Source organism: Bos taurus, chromosome 4 (genome assembly GCF_002263795.3).
Source record: "Bos taurus isolate L1 Dominette 01449 registration number 42190680 breed Hereford chromosome 4, ARS-UCD2.0, whole genome shotgun sequence".
In the NCBI taxonomy this organism is placed as follows: Eukaryota; Metazoa; Chordata; class Mammalia; order Artiodactyla; family Bovidae; genus Bos; species Bos taurus.
Genome location: NC_037331.1, coordinates 69587382 through 69601068, shown reverse-complemented (window position 1 = coordinate 69601068; position 13687 = coordinate 69587382). Strand labels below are relative to the sequence as shown.

General features: G+C 37.1%; 1 protein-coding gene across 7 annotated transcripts in view; it reads left to right on the top strand.

Annotated features, from left to right (window-relative positions):
* The window catches only part of SNX10 (sorting nexin 10), a 67746-nt gene extending 54479 nt beyond the window's left edge, over positions 1–13267 (top strand). For all 7 annotated transcript variants that reach the window (XM_005205528.3, XM_024990567.2, XM_005205531.5 and 4 more), the window contains 4 exons: positions 2136–2236; positions 2800–2898; positions 10759–10968; positions 11422–13267. In XM_005205528.3, the coding sequence (XP_005205585.1) occupies positions 2136–2236; positions 2800–2898; positions 10759–10968; positions 11422–11503 (492 nt within the window). In that variant the 3' untranslated portion in view covers positions 11504–13267. The remainder of the gene's footprint in view (positions 1–2135; positions 2237–2799; positions 2899–10758; positions 10969–11421) is intronic.
* The last annotated feature ends 420 nt before the right edge of the window (positions 13268–13687 follow it).

The following is a 13687-nucleotide window of genomic DNA, read 5'->3' as shown; positions in this document are numbered from 1 at the left end:
CTGCAGTGACCTGGTCCTCTCTGGGGAGAGAACACTGACAGGGCGCCCACCCAGGCCTTGCTGGGGCACAAACTCTGATGTAAACGGCCTGCCAACTGAGCCCCCAAGGGTCACATTAGAGGGAGGCCCTGGTGTGCTTTGAAATCCACACACACAATGTTATTATTGTGCCACAAACTCTTATCTAGCGCATTTTGCTGCCAGATTGTCCACAATGAGATTTAGGCCAATAACTACTTTTTGGACAAATTTCTTAACCTCTCTGCATCCTGAGATTCTTTGAATTTTATAAAGTTCAGGAATATGTGCTATACATCTCATGGGGACAGTTAGGAACTAATGCCTGCTATGACTGACACTTCCCAGAGAAAACAGCCTTTGGGTGCATATTAAGCAGGTTGATGACGGTTTTTGAAATAATACCAATCTCTGGGGCAAAAAAAATTTCTCATTTGGCAGTATAAAGATTATGAAATAGAATGTTGAAATTAATAGGCAGAATAGAGATCTTCTTACAAAACCAATAGACATAAGCCAGTCTCTTGTTTTTCACAAAGGAGAAACGGCCTTGGATAAAACCCATAGGAGAAGCATCGAGGTTTTGCTTCAGGTAGGGACTCTGAGGGTGGCTTTTCCTAAATCTGCCTTAAGGTAACAGAAAGTACCAGTTACACCTAGTAACTAATGATAATATTAAGAGATAACATTTGCCATTGCATATTGTCAATCCTGACAATGGCCCTGGGAAACAGGGATGTGCTATTTCATCCCCATTTTCCCATCCGAGGAACTGGAGTTCAAGTCACTTGCCTTGTAGCAGAGCCAGTACTGGACTTTGGGTTCTCCACACACATACTTGTCCTGTGCACCACATGCCTCTTTCACTCAATCACACTCTCTTGCACACCTAGTAGAGAAGGGGAATGCTGATCTCTTGTTTAAAGGTGATTTCAGGATCCCAGGTGATTTGTGTGGTCTGTGGCGATGGCCATATCAAGGACTTGGCCTTCTGCAATGTCATGTTGAGGACCATGAGAAGGTGTCTCTAATCCCCAAAGACTTCTCCGTGGGTAGATGGATGGGGTAAATGCAGTGGATGACCCTGAGCTTTTACTCATCATTTATGCTTCAGGATTTTGTCTAATGTTTACGATTTGTCTCTGAAAAGAGTGCTATAGATGAGCAGGAAGCTACGTCAGGACTCAGGGAAAGGCAGGTTCATGCCTTGCCCCAGGACGTCACTGCTCATTAATGTCACCCCAGCTGTCTTCATAGATGCTATGTTGGTGGGTTATATGCAAGATTTGAGTCTGGCATAAATGCAAATCTATTTTTGATTTTTAAAATCCTACTTATGATCCAGCAATCCCACTGCTGGGCATACACACTGAGGAAACCAGAAGGGAAAGAGACACGTGTACCCCAATGTTCATCGCAGCACTTTTTATAATAGCCAGGACATGGAAGCAACCTAGATGCCCATCAGCAGATGAATGGATAAGAAAGCTGTGGTACATATACACAATGGAGTATTACTCAGCCATTAAAAAGAATACATTTGAATCAGTTCTAATCAGATGGATGAAACTGGAACCTATTATACAGAGTGAAGTAAGCCAGAAAGAAAAACACCAATACAGTATACTAACGCATATATATGGAATTTAGAAAGATGGTAACAATAATCCTGTGTACGAGACAGCAAAAGAGACACCGATGTATAGATCAGTCTTATGGACTCTGTGGGAGAGGGAGAGGGTGGGGAGATTTGGGAGAATAGCATTGAAACATGTATAATATCATGTATGAAACGAGTCGCCAGTCCAGGTTCAATGCACGGTACTGGATGCTTGGGGCTGGTGCACTGGGACGACCCAGAGGGAGGGTAGGGGAGGGAGGAGGGAGGAGGGTTCAGGATGGGGAATGCAGGTATACCCGTGGTGGATTCATTTCTATATTTGGCAAAACTAATACAATATTGTAAAGTTTAAAAATAAAATAAAATTTAAAAAAAATCAAAAAAAAATAAATAAAATCCTACTTTAAGTGAATATTGGGGCATGTAGAGTGTTAAGGATACAAGAAAAGCACATTTTCCTCAAGTGAGGCTTATGTTTTTTGTTTTCTTTAAACAGACCAATAGCATGTGTTTTACAATGAAAACATCCTGTGTGAGAAGAAGGTACAGAGAATTTGTGTGGCTGAGGCAGAGACTCCAAAGTAATGCATTACTGGTGTAAGTGATTTAAAGAGTATATTGAGAAGACTTTATTATTATATTCAATATTTAAAAATTTGACCTACCACTATATATAAAATAAGCAACAATGAATAGCACAGGAAACTATATTCAATATCTTGTAATAATTTATGGGTAACAATCTGAAAAACAATGGAAAACACCTGAAATTAATTTAATATTGTAAACAATATACATCAATTAAAAAATTGACATGTATTGATATATATGAAGGCTTTTGTAGGCTTTCTTCTCAATTGCAGTATATAGCTTTATTTTTTTGACTGTTGCCTCTGAATTCAAAATTTACCACTTGAATTGTACTAATTTATATGAGTATTGATCATGAAAGTCCTCAAAAATATTTAAAAATATTTTTTCTTTAAGTTAACTGATTTTTTCATACCCTTATTGTATAATGTAACTATAAAATATGTGTATAATTATATAATAGTTGTGTGATAATTATCATGCATGATTTGCTTTCATTTTGAGGGATTTCTGTAACTAAATTGCCTTGATTTGATGATTAAAAAAATTTTTTTTTTCTTTCTCATAAGACAACTGCCAGAACTTCCATCTAAAAACCTATTTTTCAACATGAACAATCGCCAGCATGTAGATCAGCGCCGTCAGGGTTTGGAGGATTTCCTCAGAAAGTAAGTGTGCAGAAACTCTGGTGGCCAGATGGGAGATGCGAGCACAGCACTCTGTAAGAATTGAGGGTCCTGTGATCAAGCCGGAGAGAATGTTCCTGTTTCTAAAATGCTGATAATCTGCTTTGGAGGGATGCTCAGTAATTCATTTCCTATATTGTTAGCCATTCAGTCGTGTCTGACTCTTTGCGATCCCATGGACTTTAGCCCACCAGTCTTCTCTGTCCAAGGGATTCTCCAGGCAAGAATACTGAAGTGGATTGCCATTCTCTTCTCCAGGGTATCTTCTCAACCTACGGATTGAACCTGGGTTTCCTGCATTGTAGGCAGATTGTAGGCAGAGTCTGAACCACCAGGGAAGCTAGTTTAACCCCTGCCTCCATCCTTACATGTCTTTCTTTTCTCTGTGTCTCAGATTTCCTTTCCTTTCTCTCAAAAGAACATCAATCATTGGATTTAGAGCCCACCCTAAATCCAGGATCATCTGTCTTGAGATCCTTAATTTAATTACACCTGCTAAAATCTTATTTCCAAAGGTCATGATCATAGGTTACTGGGATTTAAGAAGAACATCTCTCTCAAGGAGACACAATTCAGTCCTCTACAGTAACTTTCAGGTATTGGCCAATAGAAGCCAATACTAATCCTCCTCAGAACTATAAATCCATTTGTGCCGCGCTGTGCTCAGTCATTTCCTATATTAGAGCACCATCTTGTGGCTCACCTCACACAGTGCATATTCAGGACCAAACCTTCCAGAAAGAAAACAATGAACTAATTGAATCAGATAATAAATATATACTCCCTTAAGCTATAAAGCAGAGCCAAATTGCTTGGGAGTTTAGCTGACAAGAGTAAAATTTGCCAGGAAACAAATGTTCCTTATTAAAAGCACTTCTTAGAAACTCTGTATTTACAACGTTTAGGATCGACATACCAACATCAGCTCTACAGTGGGCTGCTAACAGTGTTCTGAGCTCCTCTAAGTGAATAACTTGTTGCTACTCTTTGGAGGGAATGTTTATAAGGGAGTATTTATTGGTGTTTTAATAGTCTTAGTGGGTTATTAGGGCTTCCCAGGTGGCGCTAGTGATAAAGAACCTGCCTTCCAATGCAGGAGATGTAAGACACATGGGTTTAATTCCTGTGTCAGGAAGATCTGCTGGACAAGGGAATGGCTACCCACTCCAGTATTCTTGCCTGGAGAAGCCCATGGACAGAAAAGCCTGGCAGGTACAATCCATGGCGCTGTAAAGAGTTGGACACAACTGATTGTCTTAGCACACATGGACACAGAAGGTTATTAACTCTGAAACACTTGGTTATGGTTGGTGCTGCAGTGAAAGTGACTTGAATTCACACTGCTATGATTCCTCTTTTTTTAATTTCTACTCTGTAATACTGGAATATTCATCCCATGGGACAACACACTAATCTGCACACAGACTCTGAGGCCAGACTGCCTGGGTTCAAATCCTGCTTCTGCTACTTTAGCTGGGAATTTAGGCAAGCCTTTTACCTCCTCTGCGCTTGTGTTTGCCCACCTGTAAAATGGGGTAATAATAGTATCTACTTCATAAGGCTGTCAAGAGGATTGAATCAGTTAATGAATGTAAAGCACTCACAACAGACTGAAGTATAATGTGTGATAGCCAAGTATCAGCCACTATTTTAATGCACTTAGACATGAAATAGCTTTGAGCTAATTTTTCTGTCTTCCTATTTATAGATAAGGGAATAAGCTGAGTCCTATGACTACTAGTTAGTGCAGGGCCCAGTCTCCTGAACTCTTTTTCTACTAGCTTCAGGATCTGAAACCATCTTGAATGTTCTACTCGGCACCTTCGAGCTAGCCTGAAATAATATACTGCCCTCTGGCTCTCTCTCTCTCTATGGCTCACTCATCAAAGGCTTGGGTATTAAGTATCCACATGAATATTAATATTTATTTCTATTAGATTGGTATCATGCTTTTCCTTTGAAGGGGTCATAGAGACATACAGAAACAGCCAAGGTTATAAATTGAGGGAGGGCTGGAAAAGAAAAAGGTGGGGGCGGGAAATGGAGGAATAAAAATGTCAAGAGAACAGAAGAATCTAACTGAGCCAAGTCCTCAGAAGTCCTCACAGTGGTGTTCTGTGGCGTTTCCTAGGCATGACAACAAAGACCTGCTCAAGTTTTTCCTGCCCTTTCCTTTTGGGTATAGCTCCAATTTTAATTGTCTATATGAGACCCAGGTGGCTGATGGCCTCTCCCTAAAGACCTGATCCCCACAGACAAGTTTGCAGAGTGGCCTGTCACTCCAGATGCTGCTGGGGGAAACTGCAGACCGGCCATCGCCAGTGAGTCCCGGACAGGGCTAGTCATATCCTGCAGTCTCCGTAAGCATTTGGGGAGCTGCGTGTTTTCTGTAGAGAAGTGTCCTTATTTGAGATCAAAGGACACCATGTGTCTCTTTGCTTATGTTGCTTGTTAAGCTCAAGGCCTGTGTTTTTTTGACCAGGAATTACTTCATTGTTTTGAACGTGACCTTTCTTTGCACAATTGGGCAACCAAATTCCTGCCAGTGTGAGAGTCAGCAGGCTGTTGAGGGGCTGTGCGTAGCTACTCTAGGTTACTCTTGCATGCTGTGTTGTTTGGCAGTTTGCTGGTTGAATTTCACGCAGAGGTCATAATGGAAAGTGTCTTGGGTCAGGAGCTGGAGGGATTGGGTTCCAGGTCTCCTGTGAATCTTGGCTCCTGGTTGTTTTCTGGCTCTGAAACCTCAGAAAAGTCATTCATTCCTGTGAGCCTTGGTTTGCTGGAAAGTGTGATAATGTAATACACACACCACCGGCCTCACGGGTAGTTGTGTCATTCAAAGGAAGGTTGGGAAAGGACTCAGTGAGCCAATATATGAAGTGACTGCTTTTGACCAGGCTGGGTACTGAGGATATAGGACTGCACAAGACAGACACATATCCTTGTCCTCTTGAAGCTTCCATTCTAGCGGGGAGGCAACTGCATACTTATCAGGGATGTCTTGATTCATTAAAGTTGAATCTTGATGTCATCCAGAAGTCAAATCATGGAGCAGACACCATCGTGATGTTATTTGTCCCGTTATGGTCTGTGAACATTAGTCTCCAAGAGATGAATTTCACATAAAACGTGAAAGCTGGTGCTTCTATGTAGTCTGCTCCTGAAGGAAACAAGGAGTCTAATACCACACTTTGGTTTAGTCCTCACTTAAAGGCCTTGAATGCTGTGGCCCCTGCTGTCCTCCCCACCGTCTTTTCTGTGCCCCTCAAATCTGATACATAGTCCTGTTCTTTGTCCAGTGTGTGCAGAAATAGCAACCTTGCATGTCTCTGCCTCTCGTGGACCCCTCTGTCCCCCCAGCCTGAGCCCACTTTGGGAAACTGGATGCAACGTGCAACTCAGCCATCTGTGTCCTGACCCCACCTTGAGGTCCCCTGAGGCTCTGTTGGTTACCCGTTAAGTGAGGCTACTATCGGTAGCCTATTCCTTGTTTGTAGGGCACTTTGGGAATTTAAGAAGAAAACACCACAATATTAAAGTACGAAATATGCCTGTGTATTGTAGATTTTTAGCGTGTATTTTTAATTATTGTTGGCTGCACCACACAGCATGCAGGATCCTAGTTCCCTGACCAGGGATTGAACCTGCACTCCCTGCAGTGGAAGCACAGAGTCCCAACCACTGGACCACCAGGGAATTCTCTTTTTAGCGTGTGTTTTTAAGACTTGGTTTTTAAACTGGTGATGATGAAGGGGAATGAAATTAGGGGGCTCCCCAATAAGTGCCCCAAATAAACATGCTGCTTTTTGAATTCTTAAAAAACTTGGTTTTTATATAAATTTTGAAGTTAAAGAGTGTTGTATATGTTCAACCTCTTTGAAACCAAAATACTGCTGTTTCTGTGCATAGGTGTGTATCTATAATATAAATATGTATTTTTTCCATTTTAAGGTCATCTGTGAAGTTAATACATATTTGATAGCAAAGTACATAGCCAGGCAGTCTTCATAGAGAAATTAGAAAGTTGTTCCTTTGCTGAGGTACCAAAGAAGAGGAATTTATACCATTTTATTGGCTACATTTAGCTTTTTACATGTTTTACCTCAATACCTATGACAATATTAGGAGTCAAGTTTCATCTCAATTTTATAGATAAGGAAATTATAAGAAAGGTGGAGGCACTATATTAATCCCAGGAACTGGCAGCTTTATAATTAGAACTCTTAAATGCTAGCTAAAGTTGGTATGATTGTGAAATTTTTCAAATATATTCATTTTTCCTCAGTCTTGGGTATAATCTCCCTTTGGGATTTCCTCCCTGGCTAATTTTAAATTGTAAGTCACTTTTACTAATAGTTATGAACAAAGAAGTTATAGACTAAATTATAAGCTCTGTTGGTAAGTCTCCAGCTATGAAACTGGCATTCCTACTATTTTTTTGCACTTTGCTATCACAAGTGGGTGCCAGCTTTCACTGAATTCATCCCATTAATATAACTACATGTACCTTACAAGGTAGACTTTCATATTACAGTAATGTATGTCTTAAAAATTTAATGAATTTATATAAAAATTTTTTATGAAAGGATATCATGGAAACACTACAGCTAGTTTTACACACACACACACAAATTTTTATGTCTTTATGTTCAATAGAGGGCACCACAGCACAGATCATGAATGTCTTCAATGAAGATTTGTAGGTTTTATTTTTTTCTCATGGTAAGAGGTAAACAGGCTGAATTAATTTTTTTTTGTACATCAAACTGCTAACCTTCCAGCCGCTATACAGATGTGTATGTATATCATTATGTTGGGTTCTGTAGACTCAGGGCATCCTTAGTTAGGGTTACATGGTTTGCATAGCTATATATATTCTCAGCTGAAGCAATATAGAATACACCTAATAAACTCATGTTGAGGAAAACCAGATTTTCAAATGTGTTTAATTCAAGGAAAAACAGGTTTTGCTTTGTTTAAAGTTATTATGGAGAAAGGAATAACTTTTGACTCATGTTATAAATACCTTGTGCTTAAAATTCCTTTAAAATTCTAGAGGCTATTTTTTGTTCCTTTTATGAGGGCTTGAAAATTATATACGTTTATTTTTATGGAGACTTATAAAGGTGACATTTTACTGACTGTTTTACAAAGTACTCTTTATTTTAAGTTTGAAGTTGATGTCAAGTTTGAAGTTGATTTTCTGCTATTAAATTTGTTTGGGGAAAATGTGGTGCACGTATGACTAGGGTAAAAATAGGATTTAATATTATGATGGCAGTCACAATACTCTGATATATAGTAAATCAGATATTACTTAAAATGAACTAATTATGCTTACTGAACCAGATGGGAAAACACTGTGAAAATTTTGTATTTTTAATTTTGGAATGAAACACTTGACTGAAAATAAAAATCATAAATACAATAAAAAAATTATTTTTGCTTATTTAAAACTTATTAATGGAGTACAGTGGCATAAATTTAGCTAACCAGACAGAGGAAATTCACAAAACCTAAACTGGGCAGATGTTTTTGCACTCAAGAGCCTGTACAGGTCTTCAGATGTTCCCAGCCACATCCTTCTCCCCTTTCAGAATTTTGAACTAGGTGTGCCAAGCTCCCTCTGGCTGTTCACTTGTGTGTCCTCCAGATGGCAGTATGAAGCAGAAAAGACAAGACCGGGAAATAATGAGTCTAATGTACAGTAAAATTGGAAATTGAATTATAGTTCAAGAAAAAAGACAGTAGCCTCGAGGTCCTGATCAACCTGGACTCTGATCACTTTTGTTTGCTGTACCCATGTGTTAGGTTACTAGCAAGTTAATAACAGTGTGTGACCAGTTCAAGGCTCAATAGAATTGCTTTAGACATGAAATAAAGCTAAAATGAATTTGTGTCCAATAGCATTGGCATTAGTGCTCATTACTTTTGTGGTGTAATGCCTCGAAGCATCCAAAATCAATTTTAAAGATTACCCATTATTTTATAAAGAAAATAAAACACATTTCCAACAGAAACAAAGCAGTAAGTATAATCCCATGAACAGTTACTTGTAACATCGTGGGCAGGAAACCACTGAAAAAGGGACACAGGAAACACTCAGTTCAAACTTCACAGCGAAGGCAAGTTAATATTAATGGGTCGTTGCTATATAAATCTTCTCTTGATTTGAAGCATTTAAAACAAGAGTGGTAAACATTTATAAATGTAGAAAATAAATCTCAAAGAGTAGTAAAAAGGATTTACTACTTTACTCCTTGTACTTGGTAAATTAATCTTTATCATGTGATATGGTCATTTGCTGAGGGAATTCAGGGCAGAGGACATGGAAGAGTGGAAGTATTTAGCTATTTGGCTTGAGGCTTTGCCTTTTAAAAACGCACAAAGGTTTTACTTTTCATTTTAGTAGGTCAGTAAAGAAAGTTTTCTCAAAAACCATTTGTAAACCTATCTGAAGCAAAGAGGACAGCCCGATTTTGGTTTTGATATTGTGTATTTTTAGATGCTTGCCTTCCTTAAGAAATAACTGTCTTATTTGAAAGAGAAGGAAATATTCCAGTGACCTTGGTTTTTAAGTAAATTGATATGAATGATCAAAAGAGATTTACTTTTCTAATTAACTTGTTTTCTGCATCTAAAAATGCAGAATATAAGGTAAGTTTTGTTGGTCTGAAATACTCTATGTCTCATAGATCTCCACATGGAAAATCCTGTTGAACAGAATTATACTTGCGTTTCAGTGTTTCAGGTTTGTCCCCAGCATCCGGTCTTAGAGTCTTGTGTTACATCATTATTGAACTATTGAGTGAGTGAGTGAAGTCGCTCAGTCGTGTCCGACTATTTGCGACCCCATGGACTGTAGCCTACCAGGCTCCTCAGTCCAAGGGGTTTTCCAGGCAAGAATACTGGAGTGGGTTGCCATTATTGAACTATTAACAGAGACTAAATTATCATATGTCAAAATCGTTGCTAAAAAGAGAAAACCAATTTTTATTTAAACATAAGGGTGTTCTTTGATATGCATTTCAGAAAAGACACATTAACTGATAAAACGAATTTGAGGATGTGTACCTTTGGCTACAGGGCACTTTTTCATTCTCCATGATGTACTAGCTGAAATCTGTATTCCCTTTGTAAATTTTGATCTTGGAATGTGGGAAGGCTAGTATGTACTTGTTACTGACTTATCATACTTTAATTACATATATGGTAAAACTGGCTGGGAGCAATTTTATTTAGTGACTCATTTTAAAATATGCTGAAGATTCTGGAGAAATTTCAGGTCAACCTTAAGTATTCAAAAAATGCTCCCTCTCAATTGAGCCCTTGTGAACCTGTATATAAGCATCTTTGTAAAGTTTGAAAATGTAAGACATGCTGAGAAATGTCCTGACTTTTTAATATAGTTTTTAATAGTTGTTGAAAGTTTTGATGTTTCATGACAGCCTAACCAATAAAGATCACAGAACTGACATGCTGGTAGGCAGTAAATTTTTTAAAGGCAGAATAAATTTCTCTGACTATCTAAGCAAAATATTTCCATAATTAATCCACATGGTCATAACAGATGGTTAAATTGAAGAAATGTCCTTGAAGTTATTCTTTTAACAGATGTTCTTAACTATTAGCTTCATGTTTTTACTCACCTAAATTTCCAAATAATCGAATAAAAGTTAACATATGCTTTCATCCTTTTAATAGGGAGAGTCTGTAATTGATGCCAAGTTTGCCATAGTAGACAAATCACTTCAGTGGCACATTTCTAATGTTTTTCTCTCTCCCGTCCTATAATTGTCCCTCCCTGTGCACTGATCATGTCTTCTTTTTTCTTTTACATAGGGTTCTACAGAATGCACTTCTGCTTTCAGATAGCAGCCTTCACCTCTTCCTGCAAAGTCATCTAAATTCAGAAGACATCGAGGCATGTGTTTCTGGGCAGACTAAGTACTCTGTAGAAGAAGCAATTCACAAGTTTGCCTTGATGAACAGACGTTTCCCTGAAGAAGAGGAAGGAAAAAAAGAAAACGATATAGATTATGATTCAGAAAGGTATTTCCTTGCATTTTGATTTAACGTATATGTATTTATATAACACATCGTACACATATGCGTGTGTATAGACATATATACACTCCACTTTTTGTTGATGTAATACTAAGATAATGAAAAAATTAATTGACTGAGATTTTATTGAGCTGTGACAGCTCATCATAGTAGTCTTCACACACACCTCCACACTGAATTAATGAATGCAGTAGAAATTCAATTATCTGCATTCTGATTATGTGACTTTCATTTAGTCAGACTTGAATTATTCGCGTTTAAATTATCTAGCTAAAAAAATATCCAACTGCACTCCAAATGGCTAATTAAAAGTCCAAATTTCCTGTCTCTCTTTGTGACTGGAGATAATTAAAGTTCTCCTCTGTTACTCAGGCTTTGAGTGTGTTGTGAAAACCAATTTCCTCTTTTTATTATTTTCCCCCCTCTCTTCTTTTCCAGTTCATCCTCTGGGTTTGGACATAGTAGTGATGACAGCAGTTCGCACGGATGTAAAATGAGCACAGCTCCGCAGGAATCCTGAAAAATAATTCTAATGTTACCATTTTAGGAATAGCAAATTGTGTCCAGTCATAGAGAATAAAGCTTGCAAATAATATATTCTTACCTAAAGCTCACTGTCATATTAAGTATTTGAATTCGTAAAGATGTTGTGTTGTTTATTAGTGGTATTTTTATGTTGTCTGATTTTGGCTAAGCTTCTGTGAAAAGCTAAAAGCCTGTGAATGCAGCACTCTCCTTGATCAGCGCACGCTATTGGTAAAATGAGATCCTGCCCTCAGATGAAATGATTTGTATGTTTAAACAAAATCTAGTTGGCTTTATTGCATTTTAAAAGATAGGTAAATAGGTAGCACTTCAAATCCAGATGGAGCATTTCTTCTTGTATTACTGGGGCAGTGTTAGCATAAACACAGCAGGTATGTGTATGACTTACGGCACAGACCAGAATGCCTCTCTCAGACAGGCAGCTGGAATTTTGTGGGTACCTCCTCTGCACTGGAAAAACACTGAGCTTTGGAATGGTTGATTGAAATATTTTAAGAGTGTTTAACCTTTCCATTATTCTATTTCACACTTAGATGGAAAACGTATCTTATGAATAGAGACATGTTAAAATAATGTTTACATCTTTAAAAATAAAAAGCCCAGAAATAGCGCTAGTCATTTTGCTTATATTTGCAATATATAGAGGGCTTCCCTGGTGGCTTAGCAGTAAGAATCTGCAATATATAGATTCAGAAATACATTTTCATTGTTCAAAATCAGCTTTAACACATGGTTTCTGGGAACAAACCATTTGTTTTCATTATCTGTGTGTAATTAGAATTACAGGTTCATGATTTATTTTCTGACTTAATGTGCAATTTCTTAGCACTAGATAACTTTCAGTATCTGTGACGGTTGCTTGTTACTTTAAGTTAAAAGTAGGATCTTATAAAAATTAATAAAATTTGCCAGTAAATATTCCCATAATATAGAAGAGGATATGAACTTGCTAATTTCAGAATTAATTATTCATTTTTAAAAAGTCCTTTCTTTTAAGGCATCTGCCTAAGGAGTGGTATAATTTAACAAAATGTCTCTTTTTATAGTGGTCAAAGATAAAATATCTTAGATAAACTACATTGAACTTCAAATTTCAGATAAGACAGCATTTTCTTGAGATAACTGTTCATATTTCTTCCTTGTTGAATGGTATGAAATATCTCTGAAATTAACAAGAAGATATCTTTATATAAGGGGGATAACTTGTTGCTTTAATTAAATGTTACCTCACCCTCATTTTAACTAGGAGTTTATTAAAAGTTACTGTATTATTTTTAAAAGTCTTTGAAATGCTTGTAACTGAGACTCAACAGAAAAAATTAAATTTAGAATATGAATGATTTCCTTAATTTTGCCTTTTTGTTTTCTGTTTGGTCTAAAATGTTATTGAACTTTTTGTAAATATTTTGATTTAATGTATCTTGGATCTTACTACTTTATCATCTAAGACTCATTATTTTAATACTGGAGGAAAAAAGATTTAGCAGTTTCTTTTTATTTTGCTGACATGTGAAGTTTGCCATTCAGTCATTTCAGTGTGGTCACCAGCTCCTTGGCAATATGTATTTGTATTCATGTTCTGTTTTACAGTAGTTTTGAAAAGCATATATCGTGCCACCAATTGTAATTCTTAGATGATGAAACTATAGCCGTCAAAATTGATATTAAGTAATGCGTAATACTGTGGTATGTAAACTTCATGAGATCATCATTTTCACATTAAACATGAAAAAAACAACTTGTTTGTTGCTTATTTTATACAATATATTTCTTCTGACTTAGATCTAAATTCAGTATATTTCTGAATCATCAGTAATTTTTAATGGATAATTTTGTTAAAATTTGATTTCATATTCACTGTAGTTGTATACATTTAAGGCATAGCCTTGGTTTGGTTGTTTTGATATCTAAGTACTGGCTTCCTAAAACTGATTTCCCAGCAGCTGAGAGATTTAAATGAACTTCAGCCCCTAGTGGCTTTCTTGCTTTGTTCAAGTCTCTTATTTTTCTCTGGCATTTTTTTATAAAACTTTCTTTAGAGAAAGAAAACAATTACTTACATAACTAAACAAAATAGATGTTTATTTAAAACTATTTAAAATGTAACAAATTTAAAGAATTCTTATCCTGGATGCTTTATGATTTATATACAGCAAAT